The 20,584-nt window shown below is 54.6% G+C and overlaps 8 protein-coding genes across 8 annotated transcripts; 4 read left to right on the top strand and 4 right to left on the bottom strand.

The window, feature by feature from the left end:
* Window positions 1-253: 253 nt before the first annotated feature.
* BDY24DRAFT_372742 (3'-5' exonuclease) lies at window positions 254-991 on the top strand (the record flags this gene model as incomplete). Its single annotated transcript, XM_076638214.1, has 4 exons — window positions 254-346; window positions 427-517; window positions 598-692; window positions 791-991. The coding sequence occupies 4 exons, from the start codon at window positions 254-256 to the stop codon at window positions 989-991; spliced, it is 480 nt and encodes a 159-aa protein (XP_076492213.1).
* A 926-nt stretch (window positions 992-1,917) lies between these two features.
* On the bottom strand, window positions 1,918-5,568 carry BDY24DRAFT_404640 (uncharacterized protein). Its single transcript, XM_076642525.1, has 14 exons — window positions 5,292-5,568; window positions 4,639-5,218; window positions 4,536-4,568; window positions 4,329-4,459; window positions 4,032-4,247; window positions 3,559-3,945; window positions 3,319-3,487; window positions 3,227-3,252; window positions 3,040-3,158; window positions 2,756-2,972; window positions 2,641-2,675; window positions 2,231-2,557; window positions 2,123-2,159; window positions 1,918-2,050 (listed from the first exon to the last, which is right to left on the bottom strand). Exons 1-14 carry the CDS (start codon window positions 5,535-5,537, stop codon window positions 2,015-2,017), a joined length of 2,559 nt encoding a protein of 852 aa, XP_076492212.1. The 5' UTR covers window positions 5,538-5,568; the 3' UTR covers window positions 1,918-2,014.
* Window positions 5,569-7,829: 2,261 nt separating this feature from the next.
* On the top strand, window positions 7,830-10,727 carry BDY24DRAFT_404634 (uncharacterized protein). The gene is made up of 7 exons (XM_076642524.1): window positions 7,830-8,258; window positions 8,846-8,963; window positions 9,051-9,094; window positions 9,181-9,359; window positions 9,545-9,691; window positions 9,779-9,829; window positions 9,907-10,727. Exons 1-7 carry the CDS (start codon window positions 8,046-8,048, stop codon window positions 10,601-10,603), a joined length of 1,449 nt encoding a protein of 482 aa, XP_076492211.1. The 5' UTR covers window positions 7,830-8,045; the 3' UTR covers window positions 10,604-10,727.
* Window positions 10,728-12,521, top strand: BDY24DRAFT_404624 (uncharacterized protein). The gene has a single exon (XM_076642523.1). The coding sequence runs from the start codon at window positions 11,042-11,044 to the stop codon at window positions 12,257-12,259; it is 1,218 nt and encodes a 405-aa protein (XP_076492210.1). The 5' UTR covers window positions 10,728-11,041; the 3' UTR covers window positions 12,260-12,521.
* Window positions 12,522-13,077: 556 nt separating this feature from the next.
* Window positions 13,078-16,683, bottom strand: BDY24DRAFT_404610 (ABC1 kinase family protein). Its single transcript, XM_076642522.1, has 14 exons — window positions 15,843-16,683; window positions 15,697-15,775; window positions 15,539-15,631; window positions 15,337-15,469; window positions 15,104-15,216; window positions 14,881-14,986; window positions 14,776-14,783; window positions 14,552-14,665; window positions 14,378-14,482; window positions 14,153-14,308; window positions 13,919-14,076; window positions 13,721-13,824; window positions 13,577-13,610; window positions 13,078-13,456 (listed from the first exon to the last, which is right to left on the bottom strand). The coding sequence occupies exons 1-14, from the start codon at window positions 16,620-16,622 to the stop codon at window positions 13,184-13,186; spliced, it is 2,256 nt and encodes a 751-aa protein (XP_076492209.1). The 5' UTR covers window positions 16,623-16,683; the 3' UTR covers window positions 13,078-13,183.
* An 85-nt stretch (window positions 16,684-16,768) lies between these two features.
* Window positions 16,769-17,910, top strand: BDY24DRAFT_404609 (uncharacterized protein). The gene is made up of 2 exons (XM_076642521.1): window positions 16,769-17,173; window positions 17,242-17,910. The coding sequence occupies exons 1-2, from the start codon at window positions 17,117-17,119 to the stop codon at window positions 17,671-17,673; spliced, it is 489 nt and encodes a 162-aa protein (XP_076492208.1). The 5' UTR covers window positions 16,769-17,116; the 3' UTR covers window positions 17,674-17,910.
* A 127-nt stretch (window positions 17,911-18,037) lies between these two features.
* On the bottom strand, window positions 18,038-19,519 carry BDY24DRAFT_419239 (YbhB/YbcL family Raf kinase inhibitor-like protein; the record flags this gene model as incomplete). Its single annotated transcript, XM_076643950.1, has 7 exons — window positions 18,038-18,374; window positions 18,456-18,555; window positions 18,637-18,723; window positions 18,795-18,927; window positions 19,041-19,223; window positions 19,320-19,381; window positions 19,456-19,519. 7 exons carry the CDS (start codon window positions 19,517-19,519, stop codon window positions 18,038-18,040), a joined length of 966 nt encoding a protein of 321 aa, XP_076492207.1.
* BDY24DRAFT_243216 (uncharacterized protein) lies at window positions 19,411-20,407 on the bottom strand. Its single transcript, XM_076636735.1, has one exon. It carries the CDS (start codon window positions 20,247-20,249, stop codon window positions 19,569-19,571), a length of 681 nt encoding a protein of 226 aa, XP_076492206.1. The 5' UTR covers window positions 20,250-20,407; the 3' UTR covers window positions 19,411-19,568.
* Between the last annotated feature and the right edge of the window lie 177 nt (window positions 20,408-20,584).

Raw genomic sequence — 20,584 nt, 5'->3', positions numbered from 1 at the left:
CTCCGTCGAGACTCCCGCTCCTCGTAAACCTCCACCTCAAAAACAACCGGATCTGTTCAAAGACTGTCCCATCTTCGACTACAGAACCTTCAACCCAGATTTCACTCCTCATCTCGTTCTAGCGAACACGCACGAAGTAGCGAACGAGTGGTTGCCGAAACTGAAGAAGTGAGCTCGACTCTCCTTCTCTTCCCTCCCTCTCTCTTTCCTTCCGGTCCTGACCCTGATATGTTTCTCGTTCAGCCCTCTAGCGATGGACATAGAGTGGGCACCCAACTTTCGAGCAGGTCAGCCTGAGAACCCCGTCTCGCTCGTGCAGCTCTCGGATGGCGAGTTGATCGTTTTGGTGAGCTTCGACCTGTTTTTCCTCCTCCTCGCTCCTTCTTTCCTCCCGTTCTGACCTCTTCTCTCCCGTATTTCGTTTAGGTCCACGTGGCGTGTATGACCTCCGCACCGGTCGAACTAGCTCACCTCCTTTCGGATCCGGAAACGATCAAGTTGGGAGTGGGGATCAAGCGTTCGTTCAAGCTTCCTTTCTTCAACCCGTCGGACGCGTCTGATCTCGAACCTCGTTCTTCCTTTCTTTCGTGGCAACAGAGGACGCAACCAAAGTCCTTCGAGATCTCGGGATCACCTGCGCTGGGATCGTAGAGCTCAAGGATGTTTGTCCGCCTGAGAAACTGGTTGAGCTGGTTCGTTTCTTCGATAGTTTCCCTCTCTTCCTTCTTTTCTATCACTCGCCTGACTCCCACTCTCCCCTTCGCTTCACACGTTTGGACTTCTCTCCCAGACCACCAAACCCCCTATCCGAGGTCTCTCATGGTACGTCGGAACCTACCTCAACCGCAAACTCGCCAAAGCCAAATCCGACCAACTCTCCAACTGGGCCGCCAGAAACCTCACTGCCAGGCAACTTACCTGTAAATCTATATACTACATCTCTTTCGTTTCCAAAAAGTTCCTCTTCTTCTCCTCGTTCGACCCGATCTAACTCTTCTCTCTTCGCGTTCGGTCCTCTCTCTGCAGACGCAGCCAACGACACCCACTGCACCTCGTGCATTCTCCTCTCCCTCTTCTCCCTCACCAACTCACCCACGAAATACAAACTCCCTTACCCTCCTCACGAAACGTTCGACTATGCTTCACCCAGGTTCGGACGCGGTTGGAAGAGGACGTTCCGACTCGATCGAGATCAGGTCGAGAAGGTCGAGCAGCATGTGAGGGAGGTGCCGCCGAGTGGGAAGGCGAAGGCTTCGAGAGGAGAGGGGAGGACGGGTGGTGGAACTAGTGGGAGGGGTGGAGGGGAAGGTGGGGGTTGGAGAGGAGGAGGAGGAGGAGGGAGAGGAGGAGGGAGAGGAGGGCGGGAGGGAGGATACGGGAGCGGGAGTGGGAATGGTTATGGAGACGCGAGTAGAGGTGGCTGGAGAGGTGGAGGTAGTGAGGGAAGAGAGGGGAGGGGAGGAGGTAGGGGAAGAGGAGGGGGAAGAGGAGAGAGAGGGAGCGGCAGGTGGTGATCTTTGCACTCGTTTTTTCAGGGGATTTTTCGTGAGTCCCGACGCGTCTTAACCTCTTTCCTCTTCTTCCTGAGATTCCAAGTTACTGACGTACTTCGTCTGTCGGCTCTCAGATCTTCGTCCATAGACTAGACTATCTTGAACCTTCGTGTTCGAAAACGACTCGGCCCGCGACGCAATCCGCTCCTTCGGTTCCGTGTCAGCTTGTTCGTTCCTTCTTCGTTCTGTTTACCTCGGATACGAAGGAATCACCATGACTTCAGAAGGAAAAAAAAAAGCAGCGTGTCTACAGTGGGTTATCGAAAGAGCGAGAGATCGAAAGTGAAAGCGAAAAAGCGATATGTAGGGCGTCCGATGAAGTCGCAAGAGATACAAGTTGGAAACGAGAGAGAGAGAGAGAGGAGGAAGAAGAAACGTAGTGCGATGAGAGACCGAGAAAGGTGTTATGCAAAGAAGGAGAAGGAGAAGAAGAAGAAGAAGAAGAAGAAGAAGAGAGGAGCTCAGTTCGCGACTTGTTCTCGAGCTCGGTTGAGTAGCTGGTGAAGAGAAAGGGCGGAGAAGAGGTCAGTAGAGAGTCGACAGGAAGATGATGAGGGTGTAGTGCTTACTTGGATGTTGTGAGCGATAAAGTCCGAAGTTCCAGCTCTGCGAAGAACGCGGAAACAAAGAGGGATCAGTCTCGACGAACAACCCTCCATCTCGAACAAAGGACTCACCTCGTCATCAAAATCCTCAACAACACCTCAGCCGTCAGTTCCTCATCCCTATCCTCGCTCCCTTCCTCCCCCCTGTTCCCTCTCTGCCCGCTCCCGTTCGACAGACCTGACGAGCCTGAGCTTCGTCTCGACGTCGAGCGACCGAGAGGTCGAGCTGTGGAGGTTTGGTTCGGGTTCTGCCAGGCGAGACGACGAGCTGCTGCTTTGACGGCGAGGGTGGCGTTCTCTTTGAGAGGGTCGGTGGGGAGGTCCATGTTCTGGGAGCAGAGGATGAGAGCCCGGTAGGTTCCCGATTGGAGTTGACCGAGAGGGATGCCGTGCTCGACGCTGTGAGAGAGATAGCAGGAGGGTATGTCAGTTTGGTGTGCGAGGAAGAAGAGAAGGTGGAATGTAAGCTGAGAGAGACGAACCCGTCTTCGGTCGCGTTGAAGAAGTTTCGAAGGAGCTGGAGAAAGCAGAAAGTCAGTTCGAGAGTCAGTTCGTTCGAAGCCGGAGAAGGGCAATCAAGGCTGAAGAAGAGCCTACCTTGAGCCACTTGAAAACGATATCCGTCTCCTCGGGTGAGAGAGGGTCCACTGTCGAAGACTGGACCGCCAGTGGAGGGCACAGGACGTCGAGGAGACAGGAGACCAGACCTCGCCAAAGAGCGACGATGACCCCGTTCTTGATGTCGTTCGTGAAGGTCTGGGAGAAAGTGAGGAAGTTGGCGTCGAGGTAGATGGTGAGGGGTAGAAGAGCGTGTCTGAAGATGAAGAACGAGAACCCATCAGCTCGAGGAATCAGAAAGGGAGGAAGAAAGCAGGACTCACTCGATCTCGATGTCGGCGTCTCGAAGCTGACGACCAGCGAGCTTCTTGTTCTTGACGAGACTCTTGGACAGATCTCGAACGATTGGACGACAGAGGATGGTACGAGCGTAGACGAGGAGCTGCGAGGGAAGGCGAGGAAGAGGAGTGAGCAAGACGCGACGCGAAAGCAGAAAGGACGTCGACGCACCTTCTCAACCATCTTCCGGGACATATCTGCGATAGGAGAGTAGAGTCAGAAATGATGGAGCACTCGAAGATTGAGGGTGGTGAGGTACTCACCTCGTTCAGCGTTGAGAAGACGTCGGGCAGCTCGCATGAAGTAGAATCCGACGTCGTGCAGATCTCCCACCATTCCGATCCGAACGAGGACTCGACCTCGAGGAATGAGAGGAAGCCAGAGATCTTGAGATCGGACCTCGGTGAAGGATCTCGGGTTGAGGACGAAAGTCTGCCGACGAGGAGGAAGAGGAAACGAGCTCGGTCAGTTCGAGATACGCGTCGAGACGGAGTTGCACTCACAGCCTTCCCAATCACATCATGTTTCCCTATCGGCTGCCTGTCCATTGCCGACAGCTCTAACGTCTTCACTCCACTTCCCGAAGTCTCGAATCCCTGCTCCCATCTCGGCGCAGACTGATCCAGAACCGTCTTGGTCTTGATCAATCGTTCCTCTCCCTCGTGAACGGCTACGAATCCACAAGCTGGCTTCCCCGACTTGCTCTTCGAGTAGAGGTCCTCGGCTCGGATGATGCTGACGGTGTAGGTGTTGGAGTTGACGGGATTGGAGGAAGTTCGACCGAGGGTGTGTCGGTGGATGAGTTCGGCTGTTTCCTGAGGTTCCATGGTTTCGAGGAGGTCCGAGGCTGAAGATCTGGCGACGGCGATGTCATTGATCTTGACGCAAGCCTGATGGAAGGAAGCAGGAGAAGAGAAGAGAGGGTCAGTCTGAGTTTTTCGGAGAGGGAGGAAGAGAGAAGAAGGACCCGACGCGCCTTGACGGGAATCATGAATCCGACGCTGGGCTTAGCTCCTCCGAGCATCTTTGAGAACCAGGAAGCGGACTTTGGGTTGACGGGAGGAACATCCGTGGATGTCGAAGAAGCTGGGTAGAGATCACGGTCGAAGAGGGCCTCCAACGTCGACGCGTACTGAGCGATGGCGTTCGTGCTCGATTTCGAGAGATCCACGATGTAGGCGGCTCGAGGGTACTGTGATAGAACGATGTACAATATTAGATTAGTTAGTGGTGCTCGGTGAGAAGAACATCTCGGCAAAGTGAGAAGACTCACGCGTGAGAGAGGAAGCTCGACGAGAACAACCTTGACGCTGCTTCGAATGAACTCGAAGAGATCGATGACCGAAGAGGAGCATCGGTACTTCCCCTCCGGCTTCCACTCGTCGGCGGTGACGGCTCGAGAGACTGTTGAAGCGCAAGGAGAGAGGCGAAGTCAGAACAGCCAGATCGTTTCGAGATGAGGCTCGAATCGACGACTCACCCCAACTGCTCGCTTCAATCTCGTCCGTCGATTCTGTCAAGAGCAAGAAACCAAAGTCAGTAAACAACTCGTGAATGAGCGGGAGCGAAGGTCTCGAGCTCACCCAACCAGGCCAAAACATGAGGCTCGAAGAACCCGTCGATGTCGAAGTCCAACGTCTGATCCGGACACAACCTCTTCCACATAATCACCAACCTCCCAGCCCTCTCGTACAACCCAAAGATCAACCCTTCACTCCCCGTCCTAGCATCCACCCTCTCCAGCCCACTCATCTCGGCAAACAGCAAAGGAAGCATCTTCTCGAGAGCAATTCCAGCCGGTTCCCAACCCATCCCCAACTCTCCGACGGGGTAGCGAGACTCGAGATCGATGATGGTCTTCTCGACCCAGTCGGTGAGGAGTTCGAAGGAGGGGATGGTGAGAGATCCGTCGGAAGCGAGAGGGAGGGCGGTAGCGTGAACAACGTAGGATTCGGTGGCCATGGCTCGAAGGTTGTCGCGAGCTTCGCAGAGTTGAGGGTGACGAGGAGGGAGGAGAGCGACGAGAGATGGGAGGAGGGAAGTGAGGTAATTTGGGTGTTTGGGGAGGTTTTGGGAGTGGGCTGAGAGGAGAGAGAGATGGGTCGAGAGGGAGGAGAGGAGAGTGGCGAGAAGAGTCGTGAGGTGATGGTCGAGATGTCGGGTCTGCGAGAGATCGAACGAAAGACGATTCAGTGAACGATCTAGGACAGATAAGGGGAAAGGTATAGAAGCTCACCTCCTCCTCGTCTGCGTTCCTCAAATCTCCCAACTCGAGCAAAGCTTGGAGAGCGAGTCTCACTCCCTCCGGCTGCTCCCAATCATCCTGCGTGATCTCCCACCTCTCCACAGCGACCTCCAGAGCCATAGCCTTCCTCGAAAGAGGAGTGACCATCCAAGCATCTCCACACTTCCTCAACATCGTCTCCACTCCCTCTGACCGCTGCTTCTCCCTCCCAGCGCAAACGTCGACCAACTCCCTCATCAAACTCCTCGAGTTCGAAGGCACGAACGTCACACCCGCTGGAACCCCTGACAGTAAGGGAGTGATTGCTCCTGGAGACTGAGGCATGGTGACAGAAGGTACAGGGCTTCGTTCTGAGGCGAGGGTGTAGTGACGGGAAGGGGATCCTCCGTTGCTGCTGTTGTTGCTCTTGATCGATTGGTAGGAGAGTTGACGGTTCTGAACGAAGAGACTCCTGGGAGATTGGATAGACGAAATGGAAGGCGAGCTTGGTGGTGGTGCGAGAGTGTTGAGAGGGACGGGAGGAAGAGGAGTGAGGTGAGGGAAGTGTTCGAGGAGTTTGGAAAGGAGGTCGTCGAGTTTCCGAAGAGCTTTGGATCGGTGGACGGAGGGAGGTTCTGCTGAGGTTTGAGCGATGAGAATGTTGAGATCGTTATGGTAGTTCTGAGGGCGATCAAAGAGACGATAAAACGACGTTAGACAAAGAGCTCGTTGCGAGAGACACGACGCGTCGAGATTCACCTTCTCGTCCAGCTCGACTCTCAGTTTCGCCCAATCCTTCCTGATCCTCCCTTCTGCCGAAAACACTCTTGCCAAATCCTTCGTAGCAGCCTCTTCCTCCTTCGTCCATTCCTGGATCGCTCCCTTCTTCGGTTTGACCTTCGACCCAGGCTCAGCGACGGGAGAAACCGAAACGAGCATCTCTGCCTCGAGACGATCGAGGGTGTCCTTCTCATCCTTGTCGAGAGGTGAGAGGATAGCTTTGGACGCGTTGTTGGAGATGAGCGAGAATCGTTCGATGAAGGCTGTGGGAGGGGTGAAGGACGGGAGGGTGGAGACGGCACATTGGGTGAAAGCTGTTCGAGAGGCGAGTTCAGGTCGAGAAAAGCTGATCAGCACATCTCGAGATGGCAGAGACTCGAGAGGCATAGCTGCTGAAAAGAGAAACCTACCAGCTAGGAGCTCGCTCCAGTTCCTCTCCTTCTTCAACGACTTCTTCTCCTCGAGGAGGACGAGAAAGCTCGAGACCGTTGCGTTCCACTGCTTCGCCTCGATTCCCTGCTGCTTCGAGGTAGCCTTGAGATCCCCAACGAGCTGCTCAATCAAAGCTGCAGCATACTGTTCTCGAAAAACATCAAAGGGAAAAACGAAGGTCGAACGACAGCTCGTGTGAGCTAACGATCTCGCGGGAAGGTTGAGGAACCGGAGGAAGGTTGAGCTCGAACTCACGTCTTTGGGCAGCTTTGCTCGCTTCAACTTGGAAGGACCACCCAGAATCGAAGGTCGACTGGACATGATGGATGCTGCTTTATCGGATCTGCGAGCTGGAGTTGCCGAGTCGAAGAGATAGGCGAGGAAACTGATGCGAAAAGAAGAAAGGGAAGGAGGGTGTGAGGTGAGCTTCAACTTCCCCTCCCCTCCCTCCTCCTTGCCTTCCTTCGTTTCGTAGAGCGAGAGGAACAACTCACACTGCCTTGAGAGCGTAAGCATAGGGATCCTCGGATACTCCTCCGAATCCTGAAGCTCCATCGAAGAAGCCGCCTGCTGAGTTTGGAGGGCTGCGAGGAGAAGTAGGGCAAGCTGGTCCTTGCCCAAAGACGGATCCGCTCGAGGTTTGTTGAGACGAGTTTGAGTAGACCGAGGAGACGGAAGCCAGCCTGGGAGCTCGAGGAGGTCGAATCATAGGAAGATGAAGAAGAGGATCTCTGAGAAGGTCGTGGTTTGGGGAAGTCTGACTTGAACAGCAGGGGGAGAGATGAGAGTCTAATGCTTCAGAGACAGAGGACGCTGGGTAGAGTTTGGCGGAGAGCTCGACTTTCCGGAAGAGGACAACAACCTCGCTTTATCGAACGACGGGAGCAGTAAGGATCACTGGATAAGCAGATGATCAGGTGTAGAAGCTGTTTAGAAGCCTGAGCGTTGCTCGAAGGGAGAGGGAGTCGTGGTAGAAGGAGAGAGAGATGGAGAGCGTTCAGCCCGAGCTCGACGCGCCTTCGTAACCTCCCCATGTTCTTGCCTCGTCCTTTATAAAAATTGCATACTTGTGTGCTCTTGATCATCTCTAGACTGTTCCTATGCACTCTCTGAAGGAAGAAATCTCTTTTTTGAAGGAAGAAGACGTGTTTTTCCCTCTTCCTTGACGACCTGTGACCGCTTCACTTTTTCATCGAACTCGACGCTCCCTTTCCCTCTTCCTCACCCTCCCCCTTCCCTTCCTCCCTTCCCCCTTTTTCTGCCCTCTCTTCCCCCTACCAGGCAACAGCCTTCCAAGTCTTTAACACTTTTAAAGATGTCCAACGCCGTCCGATCTTCCAACCCTTTCGAACTCCTCGGAGGTTCGTACTCGTCTTTCCTTTCCCTTCCTCGTTTTTCAACCTCCCTCCTTCCCTTCCTCCTTCCCTTCTACCGCCGCTCCCACCCGTTCAAACGAACCCGTCAACTCCCTTCAAGCTCCAGTACTGACTCCTGGCTTCATCTTATCTTTTCCTACCTTTTAATCTTTGCTTTAATGCTCTGTTGTAACAGAGGATGACGAGGGAAGTGGTGTCCTCCCCACCCCCAAGCCCAAGGCCGCTCCCGCTCCTAAGGCTGCTGCTCCTGCTGCCGCCGCTGCTGTCCCCGTCAAGAAGGCTGCCGACAACAAGAGGCAAGGACAGAACGGTGCTCGAGGTGGAGCCAACGCTAACCGAGCTCCCCGAGAGCCCAGGGCTCAGGACCAGGACGCTACCACTGGAGAGAAGGGTAAGCTTCCATCTTTCTCTCTTCTCTTTCCCCGTTTCTCTTCTCCTTCGTCAATCTGGTTGGAACGAGGTTCGATGGAGGCTATGGTTCTCAGGATGGGCTTCAGGAGGAGTTAAGAGTTGAGCTTGTAGGGTTGGGAGGGAGGGAAGGAGGGCGACTGGAAGAGGAGGGAAGGAGATGGGGGGTGCTGCTCGACTTTAAGAGGACCCTCGTCCTCCCTTTAGAACGACCTTCCACTTCTGCTCTAGCAGTATCCCTTCATCCAGGATGGATGCATACCTCAGCTCTATCTCTCGTATCAACTACATGCTGCTCTGCGAGTGCCAGAGCTGTTAGAAGCTCTCCCAAAAGGTCTCAGGTCGCACGACTTCGAGATTCCTTCCTCGACTTTCGTCGTGTGACTCGTCCTCGACCCTCTCGCCTTCCTTCCCTTCACCAAACCTCTTGCCATACTGGTCGCATCGTCCCCACTTCCCCATCCCTCATTCAATCATCTCCAACAACTTCTCGGTCGCGTTGTTTAGTCGGACGAAACGAAACGCTGACCTGACCTTCCCTCCCTCCTCCTTTGTTCTTTCCTCCCTCAGTCGACCGAGCTCCCCGAGGAGACAGGAACGTCACCCGAGGACGAGGTGTCCCCCGAGCTGGACGAGGTGCTGGACCTACCGCTCACGGAGGATCCGACAGGAAGTCCGCCGGACACGTGTGAGTACCGTCTTTCCCTTCCCTCTTCTTCGTTCTCCCTTTTCGACTTTCGCTGATCTATCCTTCCTCCTCCTTCTCCTCCATCAGCGACTCCAACAAGAAGTTCGAGCAGGGATGGGGACACGAGAACGGTTAGTCTTGAGCTCATTTCTGTTCGAGAGTCCGGAAAAGTCGAGAGCCGTTTGCTCACTTCGTTCCTCCCTCTCTCCTCCTTCAGGTGCCGCCGAGCTCGCTGACGAGAAGAACGGAGCCGCCGATGCCATCGCCGACGTTCAGGCCGTCACCCCTGGAGCTGCTACTCCCCTCGGAGCCGAGGACGCTACCGAGAAGCCCGCCGCTGAGGAGAAGAAGTACGAGAAGAAGCCCGTCGAGGAGGAGGAGGAGGACAACACTCAGGTTCGTTTCCTCTCATCTCATCTCATCTCTCCCACCTTCCCTCTCCTCTCAGCTCCTCGGTCGTCGTTGAAGGAGCTGTGACTGCGAAAAGGGGCATCGTAGACCCCTCGTCGCCTTCTTTGGCATCCGGAAATGCTGACCTCTCTTCTCCTTCCCTCCGCTCGTTCTTCTTCCCTCTTCTTCAGACCTACGCCGAGTACGTCGCCGCCAAGGCTTCCGCCGCCATCGAGGGAGTCTCTACTCTCGCCAAGCGAGTCATCGGAGAGTGGGAGGGAGGAGGAGAGGCCGTCTCCAAGAAGGCTGAGAACGACGACGCTCTCTTCGAGATCAAGGTTCGCTTCTTTTCCCCTCGAGACTCGTTCTTTCTCGTCTCGAGAGCTTGACTGACTTCTTCCTACTCTTTTCTTTTGACCTGACAGGAGAAGGCTAAGACCGAGAAGGCCAAGAAGGAGAAGAAGGAGAAGATCCGAGTGAGTCTTGCTCGTTTCGTCTCGACGCGTCTCGCTCGTCGTTTCTGACCGCTCCCTCTCGTTCTTTTCTTTCCCAGATCGAGGTCGAGGGACGATTCGCTCCCCCTGGAGGAGACCGACCCCCTCGAGGACGAGGAGGAGCTCGAGGAGGAGCCTCCGGCGAGTCCCGAGGTGGATTCGAGCGACGAGAGCAGCGAGACGGAGCCGCTCCCTCCACCCGAGGACGAGGAGAGGGCCGACCTCGAGGAGCTGGACGAGGACGAGGAGGAGCCGCCGCTGCTGGTGGAGCTCCCAGGCAGCAGGCTAAGGTCGTCGATGTCAACGACGCTACCGCCTTCCCCTCCCTTTAAATCGACGGTTTCTGGACGACTCCCCTCTCCCAAAACACGCCTTCTAAACAACCTTTTCGACCGTCATCAACCCCCAACCTCCCTTACCGCCCTTCACCAACCTCAGTGCATCTGCATAAACCTTCCTCCCTCCTCTCGCTTAAAAAAACGTGCCCTGCTTGATTCTCTCCCCTCCCTCCCTCTCTTTTCAATCCATAGGGTTTCACTTCACTTTTACATCTCTCTTTTTTTCTTCTTACCCAAACCCCGCTTTCTCTTCTGTTTTTGTGTTATCTCAAAACTCGAACCCTTTTTCCCCTCCTCCATCGCTCGGTCGTCGTTCGCGTTCGTTCCTCGTTCTTGTTCGTTCGTTTCCTCTCTTCGTCTCGCCGGTTCGATTTTGGAATCACCACCACCATTTCTTGTACCAGAAGGATCGTTCTGAAGAAGTGGAAAGTAAAGACTGAGCTGGTGGATACTATAGAAGAATCGAACGACGTCTCTCGGCTCTTGTCCCAGAATCGATTCTCTAGACTCTGAGTCCCTTTGCTCCTTCCCTCTCCTCCCCAACGCCCACTCCGTCTCCCGACCTACTTCCTCTTCTCGACTCAGCAATCGATCGACAAACGTAAAGATGTACTCGTACACCCGTGAGTTTTTCGTATGCGCTTTGTCTCTGCTCGATCGATAGTAAAAAGAGGAGGAGAGGAGGAGCGAGAGCTCACCATCGAAGCGAAGGCCTGATCCCCTTCTCGTTCGCCACCACCGAAAACGCACCAGAATGGTCTTCCAAAGTCGTCCTATCCATCGAAGTCCCCTCGGAGACCAGATCGGAAGATGTCAACGTGAGTGACTTGCCTCGAAAAAACAAGAGTGCAAAGAGATGATGGCTGATCGATCGGGTTGGGACGGTTTCTTGATTTACGAAGGTCGTCTTCACCGAGACGAGTCTCGTAGCTTCCCTGAAAGGTCCAGAGGAGAAGGTTTTGATCAAGGTGAGAAGCGGTTTTACATCTATCGATTTTCTTATCCTCTTCGAGCTGATCAGCGTTTTTTGGGGAGAGAACAGGGTCGTTTGATGCGAGCTATCGTTCCCCATGAGTCGGACTGGAGGCTCGTACGAGGAGGTACAGCGTCGTTTTCGAGATCTTCGTCGCCTTCGGATGCTAGAGTAGGAGGAGGAGGAGGAGGAGGGAACGGTGGGAACGGAAGTGGGAGCAGCGCAGGTGGGACGGATCTGGCGGTGAGTCCAACGAAGTCAGAGAGGTCGAAGTCGACTCGGTCATCTCCTCCTCTCCTCCTCCCTGACTCAATCGATCTTCTCGGCGACGTTCGTCTACTATGCAACCAGTCCTCCACCTCCTCTCTCGTCAAGATAACCCAAACCTCCTCCGAATCCTCCCACTCCTCCTCCGAAGGCATCCTCGTCGATCTCAACCACCACCCTTCTCCACCGGACGAATCCTCCTCTCCCATCTCCTCAACCTACGCCCACTCCAACCCCTCCCCTCCGTCCCCTCCAACCCTTTTCGCAGAATACAGGACGAGCAGTACGTCTTCCGCTTCAGACGAGGACGCGACTGCTTTGGGGGTTGGGACGAGTGAGAGGAGAGGAGGAGGGAAGGTGTTGGTGATGGAGTTGATGAAGCAAGAGTCGGGCGATTGGGAGGGAGGGTTGATCGTTGTTGGGCCGGTTGAAGGCGAGGGTTGGGGTGGGATGGATCAGGTTAGTTTGGTTGGGTTGGCGTTGGAGAGGCTGGGGAGGGGAGAAAGAGAGGAAGGAGAGGAGATGCTGAGGTCAGTACTGATCAGTTCGACGCGACGGGTTTCCGCTTTCGCTTTTCGGTTCTCTCTCGATCTTTCGCCGTCTCCAAACAAAAAACTGACCACGGCCGTCTCTTACTCCCTTTCTACTTTTCTTCGATGCACACTCTTTTTCTTTTCTTTCATGAAAATCCCTCAAGCTACCTCCAAACAACCTCCCCGTTCAACCCCCTCTCCACCCACGTCCTCACGACCTCCTTCTTCCCTCCTCCTGCATCCCCTACCCAACCACCCACGCCCCTTCCCTCGTCGAAACACTTCCCACCTAAGCTTTTAGCCCAACTCTACATCCACGAGGCTCAAACTCTCCAACCCAACGCGACCGCAAGAACCCAACCGAACTTCTTCAACCTCCCGTTCCCCGTCCCACGCTCGTCTCGACCCATCACGCCTCAATCCCTCCTCGCCGCCGCTCTTTCCCTCGATCCAACGCTCGTCAACTCAGTTCCTCCTTCTTTGCAACCGCTCCTCAACCTCACCGATCCCCAACCCAAACCCAAACTCGAGCACCCCCGTCGACGAGGCGCGTCGTCCCCTTCGTCTTCGTCCTCTTCGTCCTCCTCCTCTTCCTCTCGTCCCAACAGAACAGGCGAGAAACGTTCTCGTCGTCGCGGGACTACTCCCAACCCCGTTCCTCCCGGAAACGGGGGTGGGGGTGGAGGAGAGGGAGACTGGACGGTTTGGATCGCTGTGACCGTGGTTGGGTTGGTTCTAGTTGCGGTTGCGATATGGCCACCTGGGAAGGGAGGGGGAGGAGGAGGAGGAGGAGGAGGTGGGAAGAAGGTTTCGAGTGCGTCGTCATCTTGAAAAGACGTGAAGGGTTGGGCAGAGACGTGAAGGGGAGATCTTGGAGAGCGGGAAGGTTGTGCGTTTATTGGTTTGGGGATCGGGAGGAGGAGAAAGGGAGGAGCTGCTGCATAGGTATTTTCGGTATTGGACGAACGTAGTAACGAACTGGAACGAGCAAATGGATGATCTTTGACTTTGGCGTCTTTGCGAAGGAGGGGATGAGCGAGAGGACGCGCGGCGTCTGGATTCTTTCCTTTCCTGGCCTGCGTCTCTCTCGAAATCCTCGACAAGTCGGGGGCGAAAAAATCGTGATTTACAACATCGTAGAACAATCTTAACCAGCTTTCAAAGCGAAACGAAACAAATCTACAACCGCCCGGTGTCTCCTCTCGTCTACCTAGACTAGACTAAACTAGCCCGACGGAACCAAAACCCCTCCCACCTGCCTCGCTGGATGATGTTTAACCCCTTTCATCCAAAGCACCATCTTGCCCTTCCCATCCGCCCACAGCTCCGCCATCCTCAATCGATCGTCGAGGAACCTGAACCTGAAGAAGGCTCCGAGGAACTGTCGAACGAGGCTGAACGAGAGTCCTTCCGACCTCCATCGTTGGCGAACGTGAGCGAGGTCGTCCTGCCAGATGGCTCGAGCGCAGTAGCGAGCTACGATCATGAAGACTCGGGCCTGAGGGGTGAGAGAGAGGGAAAGGAAGAAGAAGAGAGACAGGTCAGTGGACCGGTTTGTGCGAGGAGAAAGGAAAGGTGGGGAGCGGATGGGGGAAAGAAAAAGGAAGGAGCGACTGACTTGGCCGTGAGTGGTTTCGAGGGATTTGTCGAGACTACAAAGCGATCAAGGTAACGAGAAGGTCAGTATCGATGCTGTTGACCCACCTCGAAAGACGAAAAGGGACGGAAACACGACGCGTTCAAAGCGAAAACGAGATCTCACCTTCGAGTCAGATCGTTCAACTTGATCACGATCAGGATCCTCCTCGGAACAGATCGAAGCATGGTGAAGATGTCAGCCAGAAGACCCTCTCGTTCGACGACGGCCTGTGTTCGATCAAGGGGAGAAAGAAGTTTCACCGTCGACGCGTCAGTTTCGATTTTCGACCTCGAAGCGAGCAGAGGCAGAGATATCACTCACGTTCCTCATGATCGATTGTTCCTCCTCAGTCGCAGTCTCCATATCCATGACAGAACCGGCCTTCTGCTGAGTATAGGTCTTCTTGAGTCCGTTGGCGTCCTCGTCCGGCAGTTGGTCGAAGTTGGGAGCTCCCAGTCCAATTCGACCAGTGAGGGCAGCTGTTCAGAGCGAGAATCAGCATGAGGATGTTCTTTCAAGACCACATTGGAAGTTGGAGTAACGAGGACGACTCACACTCGAGGATCAAATACAGATCGTCTCCAACGTTCCCGACGAGCTTTGCGTACTTCCTTCGCTCAGCTTGAACCTTGGCCGAGTTGGGAGAGATGAGGGAGAGCCAGAAGTGGGCGTAGTTGACTCGAAGTTGATCGTCGAGGTCGAAGTATTGTCCTACACGAAGAAGCAAGGGAAGGTCAGAAAGGACGAGGGATGGCGAGGGAGGTCGAAGAAGGGACAGACCATGATCGAGAAGCACGATCTCGAAGTTGTAAGGTGACCTCGATCCTTGAGCTGGCTTGGGACGGATAAGAACGTTTCCTTGATGAGGATCGGCGTGGAAGAAACCTGAGGAAAGGAAGGGGAGAAGCAGGGTAAGCGAGAAAGCTCGACAAGTGAAGACGAGGGGAAACGAACCGTTGAGGTAGACCATCTGAGAGAACATCCGAGAAAGTTCCTTCGAGACCAGGTTCCGATCAATGTTATGCTTATCGAGATACTCGATGTTGTCCACCCGAGCTCCCTCGATGTCTAGAAGGAGGGGAAAAGTCGACGCGCCGTCTCGTCAGTCTCACGTCTCTCTCGATTTGATCTGTCCTCCACCTCCTGAAAAGAAATCGAAGCAAAAGAACACAACTTACACTCCATGCTAGTGCGAGGAAAGAAAAAGAACGAGCGAGCAAGGTCAGGTCAAGTCGGACGGAGGGGAAGTCAGGGACAGACGCCTCGCTCGTTAAAGGACTCACACCAAGATCCTCTTCTCAGCGAACTTTACGACAGGAATGTAAAGCGTGCATTCAGGAAAGTCCGCGAAGTCTCGAGCAGTCCGAGCTGCGTTCTTGGCCTCGATCCCTGGAAGGGCGAAGGAGAGAAAGGAAAAAGAACGGCGAGTCAGCTCTCCGCTCTCCTCTCTCCCTCTCGGGCAAGTGCCAGCTCCAGACGATGATCAATCGAGAAAATACCACTTACTGAAATCCATCTCGAGGGGTAAGCTCTCGTTCATCTCAGCCGCCAACCAGCCAAACCTGAAGGTCGGGAAGAGCTGGTCGATCCACTTGACGGCGAAGTTGACGGTTGCGAGACTGGAAGTGGGAGTGGGAAGATTCAAAGGGAGTCAGATGCAAATCTACAGGTTGGGCGCTCTGGGACGTGACGGTCATGAAGAGGATGACGAGAAGAAAAGGACGCGTCTCTAGACTCACTCGACTCCGCTCCATTCCTCGAGGTTCGGGTGCTGAAGCTTCACGGCGACTCTTTGACCAGTCTCCCTATCCGTAGCAAGATGAACCTGAGCGATCGAGGCAATTCCGATGGGGTCGGGATCCCAGTCCGAGACTGGAGAGACGAACGAAAGATGAAAGATTAGCTGGGTCGAAGTGGTTCGAAAAGACGGAGATTACTCACAGTAGACTTCCCTCGACTTCCCAGTGTCCATCTTGATCATAGCGTCGATTTCTGAAAGAGAAGAAGGAGGACAGCGGTCTTGAAGCACCGACACTGCAAAAGGTGAAGAGAGGAGATGGTCAGGTCGAGACGAAACGAAAGGACGCGAAAGGACCCACTCGTCGACGACCACTCGATCGGGATGACTGCAACACTAGAAAGATGTTGACCGAGCTTGATATAGATACCCCCCAGATCCTGAAGAGCAGGCAACGAGCAGATCAGCTCGAGTCTTCCTCCGCGACGTCCAAAGGTCTCGACTCACCTCCAAAGCGCTCAACATCCTCTTCGCACTCCTCAGATGACAAGCTCTGTACTCCTTCATCTTCCGCTGCTCGTCCTCTCCGAAATCCTTCGCAAACGTCCTCTTGTAGTCGATGGCATCGAGGACAACTGCCCACATCAGTCTGGTGCATCGAAGGATGGCTAGAGCGAAGTGTCGAGATGCAGGGATGAAGTTGTAGGACGCCGTTGAGGTGATGAGGAAGATGGCGAGTAGGAGGAGAGGGAGGAGAGACCGTCTGTGATCCTTGAGGATGACGAGTTGAGGGATGCGGAGGGAGGGCAGAGGGACGCGTTGGTAGGGAGTTCGAGACCGTCCGACTTGAGCCCGACGTTGGAGGAGACGCTGAAAGTAGTTTAGAGGCGAGGTTGGACGGGCGAGAGGAGGAGGAGTTGATATCTTGTATAGAGATGGTGGTGGTGAAGATCCTGGGGGGCGAGGGGAGGAGGAGTAAAGTCGAAGGGAGGAGGGAGGAGGGAGGGGAGGAGGTCCGGAACGTGCTTGGAGAAGGAAGGACGAGCCCGTGGACGGTGAAGAAGTGTTCGGAAGACGTTCCCATGAGATCCGAGGCTCTCCTACGGGATTCCGATGAGCTTCGTTAGGCCGAGAAGACGACGATCTGGGTTGTTGAAGGTGAGGGAAGGGAAGAAGGGAGGACGTCGAGAGGGAGGAGGAGAAGGACCGAGCCTGTTGAGCCTGAGCTTGAAGGCAGCTCCATGCTGAAGTCGACGCCCTTGAAGATCGAGCTACCGAGGATAGCATCCGACGAGTGCTTCCAAAAGGTCCAAACTGTAGGGAAAAGCGGTAAACGCGAGGTGTGGTTGGGGGCAGAAAGAGGAAGGAGGCAGCAAAGGGGTCATGAATCATTCGAGCTCAGCTCTCCTCTTTCCCTTCCTTCTTCCCAAACGGCGACCATAGAAACCTCACTTGTTTTCACATCTTCACCTCTCTCTCATTCCCTCTCCTCCCTCGATCCTTGCAAGTCTCAACTCGGACGTTCTTCGAATCATCCTGAGCTTCCTCCTCGTCGATGCTCCTCCAACTCCCCATCTCCCCTCCGTCCTTCGAACCTGCTCAACCCTCCACGAGCTCGGACTCCCTTTCCTCTACACCGTCGTTGATTTGACAGGATACAGCACTAGCGACCACGTCATCGCTCACTGGAAGACTCTATTCGGAGAGGGTGGCGTCCTCGCGAAGGGAGGGAGGAACGGAGGAGAACTTGGGAGTTTCGTGAAGGTGTTGAGGTTGGGAAGATGGAGGGCAGAGGAGGAAAGAAGTCGAGAGAGACCGTGTCCAGTTTACATCCAGAGGTGAGTTAGGTATATCTCCTCATCTCTAGTCCAGAAGCTGACTTCAAGTTTCTCCTGGCAGCGTTCAGAGCGTCGAGCTGAACCTTCCCAAGTGCTCCTCCCTCATCCTCCTCATGACTCCTCCCTTCGTTCATCTCCTCCCTTCCTTCGAAGAAATCATCTCTCAAATACCAGTCACACACCTCACCATCCTTCTTCCTCGCCACACCGATCCCTCCGGGCATCCCACGTTCCCTATCGTCATGCTCAACGACTTCATGGCCGACGCCCACGTCTCCTCTCCCCTCGGCGTGCGATCCTCGTCCAGCCATGGAAACGTCTCGATACCGTCACCTTCCTCGGCTCCCTCTTCTGCGAACACGATCTCGATACCAGTCTGGTGTTTTTGTGCTCGCGATACTCGTTCAAAACCTTCGTCGTCGAGCTTCCTCCAGCGGTTCTCGTCGACGGATGGAAGCTCTTCCGAATACTTCTTCAAAACGCGCCGGAGGACGACATAGTTTACCTCGAAGACGTAGAGAAGATCGAGATCCGAGTCAGTACGCAGATGGTAGGAGCGGTCGGCCGAAAACGCGACGAGGAGGCAGGGGAGAGGACTCAACAAGTTGGAGAGCAGGTTGCTTCCTCTGGTCGTTTTCAGGAGGAAGGACGGGAGCGAGAGAAAGCTCGTGATTAAGCGAGAAGACGATATAGCAGCTTCGCTTGAACTGGATTCAATGCTAGTTCTACCTTGACGACGTCTTGTTCCAGAGTGCAGAAAGGTCGATTTTGGTCGTTCAAACGAGCATCGAGATCCAGATTACCAAACCCAAAAGAGTACGACGAGATGCATCAAGAAGAGAAAAGCTCCGTTTCCGTCTGCTTTTACCATCCACCCAGAGTAGCTCCCATCAAAACGACGACTCCAGCTCCAACGAACGCTCCGACTCCTCCGCCAACCCTCCTCTCCCCAGCTCCAGTACTTCCACTCGCCCCAGCAGTAGCACTAGCGCTAGCGGTAGCACTGGCACTTCCTCCGTGTCCAGCGTGGCTGTCTCCAGTCGAGGTAGCAGTCGAGGGAGGAGTGTATTGAGGAAGGGTCGTAGAGTCCACGGCGAGGGTTTGAGGGAGAGAGGTGTTGGCTGCTCCAACTTCAACGGTAAAGTAGGAGGCCGAGAGGAGAGAAAGGGATCCAGCGGTGGAAGCGATGTAGGATTGGAAGCTGCAGAAAATAACACCAGTCAGTTTCGAGGATTGGACGCGTCGAAGTTGAGCTCGAGGGCGGAGTAAGGTAGAAACTCACTTGAAAACTCCGACGGGAAGAGTAGAAGTGAAGCCATCGGGAGCGGTGAAGTTCTCGGCTTGAAGGTAGGCGAGAGCGACGTATCGGTGGGGTCCAGAACCTGAAACAAACGAACGGAAAGGAGGTCAGCTCAGGTCAGCTCGAGTTCGACGCGCGCGAAGAAAGGGAAGAAGGAGCTCACCAGAAGGAGGGTTGGGACCAGCGTAGGCAGTGATGGGCTCAGTAGTAGCGTTGAGCTGGATAGCATGATCGGCATTGAGACCCCAGACTGAAGAAGGGAGAGAAGGAGGAGTCAGAGAGGCAAAGGCAGAGGAAGAACGAGAGGAGGAGGAAACGCACTGAGGTCGTTTTGGAGGTAGTGTCGCACGACGTTTCCTCCGGAGAAGGTTCCAGTGGAAGTGTTGGCGAGGTCGTTGGCTCCAGGAGGTCCAGCGTCTACGATAAAGACGGTGTAACGGTGAGTAGTGACGTTCTGGGAGGGAGGGGATGGAGACGAGGACGCGACGATCAGCCTTCCTCCGTTTTCTCTCCCTTCTCGTCTCAGATTCCAACGTCGTTTAGAAGAGGACGAGGAGTAGAACTCACGAAGGCACCTCCAGAATCAGCCTCAGCAGCAGTGGTTCCCTTGATGGAAACGACGGGCTGAACGGCAGATTGTTCGAGGGTGAGGTTGGATCCAGTTTTGATGACCGTCGCTCCTGATCCGTTGTTGGAAGGTAAGGCGAGGATGAGGGTTCCGATGGGTGCAAACTCGGGAAGAACTGAAGACTGAAGGAAAGAGGAGGAGGACAGAAATGGGAGTCAGCGGAAGGGTCCGAGGACAGGGGTGCGAGAGAGAGAGGGAAACGAAAGAGGGGGACGAACGGGGACGAGAAGAGAGTTCTTGAACTGTTCCTGCACGACGGCGACGGCGAGTGCAGATGCAGCTGGTAGAAGCAGGGGTGAGAAAGAGAAGTCAGAAAACAGGAGATGAAAGGAAAGGGGGTTCAAGTGAGCTAACCGTGAGCTCTGGCCTGTCCGGCGAGGAGGAGGAGAGTCGAAGCGAAGAGAGGAGTGAAGATCATGTTCTAGGTTCTTTTGGAGAGGTAGGTTGTGGTCGTTGAGAGGGTGTCGTTAAAGGAGGAGGGAGCGGAGATGCTGGTCGTTCGAGGGAAGAAAGAGGGAGGAGAGATGGCGACGGCTCGTCCGGGAGGCGAACGAAACCACAGGCGTCTTTTTTTTTGCCAACGCCAAGAGAAGAAGGGAGGCCTTTAGAGAGGTCATGCGAGGCTTTTGTAGAGGCTGGGTTTGAAGGGAGGGAAGAAGGGGACCAGAGAAGAAGAAGAAGGGAGAGGAGGAGGGAGAGGATGTTGAGCTCGACCACGAGAGGAAGTTTGCTGGTCCTGCAAGAGGGAGCAGGAGGTTGGAGGTCTCGAGAGTGAGTCGAGGGGATCGCGAGCTAGCCGAGATTGACCTCAGAGAACGAAAAGGCGTGACGAGTGGATCTGAAGTGGCGAGAGTAGAATTGTTGAAGGGAGGGAGGAAGGAAGGAGAGGTCGAGCTCAACATCGAAGTGAACCTTTCCTCCTCTTCGACTTTGTTGCGGGTTCCGTGGTTAACTTTATCAGGAGCAAACTGTTCCGGGATCGATAGAAGAGTGAATATGGTGGATGTGAGGACTTTGGGTTGTTGTAGTTGAGAAGGGAAGGAGCGAATGGGCTTCGAAAAGAAGAAAAGGGAAGGGGACCTGTTCGAAACAAACCCGTGAGCCCTTTTCGCTTCTTCCCCTGAAACCAAAGCTTGCCCTCCCATCATGAGTGTGAGAGCTCTGGGTTTGAATTGGAGCAGGACTAGAGAATCAGGTCAGTTCCCTTCCTTCCTCACAGCTGGCGCGAGAAAGTGAGGAAGATAGCTAATTGAAGGGGAAGGACGGGGCAGAGTCGAGGTCGACAGGTTCACTCTCCCAAGGACGCTGTGCTCCTCTCCAGCTTTCAAGTCGCGTATTTTATATCGCCTTCGCACGCGAAGTGAGGAATGACCCAAGGTTTCGAACTTGGAGACGAGACCGGAGCTGAGCCTTTCGAACTCTCCTCGTTCCCGCGTTCACCTTGCTCTCAACCACATCATCGAAACAGGAGGCTTACAGGAAG

This window comes from Mrakia frigida, assembly GCF_051309035.1.
Source record: "Mrakia frigida strain ATCC 22029 unplaced genomic scaffold BDY24scaffold_54, whole genome shotgun sequence".
Classification (NCBI taxonomy): domain Eukaryota; kingdom Fungi; phylum Basidiomycota; class Tremellomycetes; order Cystofilobasidiales; family Mrakiaceae; genus Mrakia; species Mrakia frigida.
This window is presented reverse-complemented; position numbering and strand designations above follow the sequence as displayed.

Coding starts and splice junctions, on each gene's coding strand:
- BDY24DRAFT_404640 (XM_076642525.1), bottom strand. CDS start 5,537: ATGAGGGAGTTGGTCGACGTTTGCGCTGGGAGGGAGAAGCAGCGGTCA. Junction 3,253..3,318: donor TCTTCTCAACGCTGAACGAG/GTGAGTACCTCA, acceptor CTCCTATCGCAG/ATATGTCCCGGAAGATGGTT. Junction 2,558..2,640: donor TTCAACGCGACCGAAGACGG/GTTCGTCTCTCT, acceptor TCTCTCTCACAG/CGTCGAGCACGGCATCCCTC.
- BDY24DRAFT_404634 (XM_076642524.1), top strand. CDS start 8,046: ATGACGAGGGAAGTGGTGTCCTCCCCACCCCCAAGCCCAAGGCCGCTC. Junction 8,259..8,845: donor CGCTACCACTGGAGAGAAGG/GTAAGCTTCCAT, acceptor TTCCTCCCTCAG/TCGACCGAGCTCCCCGAGGA. Junction 9,692..9,778: donor ACGCTCTCTTCGAGATCAAG/GTTCGCTTCTTT, acceptor TTGACCTGACAG/GAGAAGGCTAAGACCGAGAA.
- BDY24DRAFT_404624 (XM_076642523.1), top strand. CDS start 11,042: ATGATGGCTGATCGATCGGGTTGGGACGGTTTCTTGATTTACGAAGGT.
- BDY24DRAFT_404610 (XM_076642522.1), bottom strand. CDS start 16,622: ATGCTATCCTCGGTAGCTCGATCTTCAAGGGCGTCGACTTCAGCATGG. Junction 15,632..15,696: donor GATCGAGTGGTCGTCGACGA/GTGGGTCCTTTC, acceptor CACCTTTTGCAG/TGTCGGTGCTTCAAGACCGC. Junction 13,457..13,576: donor TCGAAACCACTCACGGCCAA/GTCAGTCGCTCC, acceptor CTCACCCCTCAG/GCCCGAGTCTTCATGATCGT.
- BDY24DRAFT_404609 (XM_076642521.1), top strand. CDS start 17,117: ATGGAGGGCAGAGGAGGAAAGAAGTCGAGAGAGACCGTGTCCAGTTTA. Junction 17,174..17,241: donor TGTCCAGTTTACATCCAGAG/GTGAGTTAGGTA, acceptor GGCAGCGTTCAG/AGCGTCGAGCTGAACCTTCC.
- BDY24DRAFT_243216 (XM_076636735.1), bottom strand. CDS start 20,249: ATGATGGGAGGGCAAGCTTTGGTTTCAGGGGAAGAAGCGAAAAGGGCT.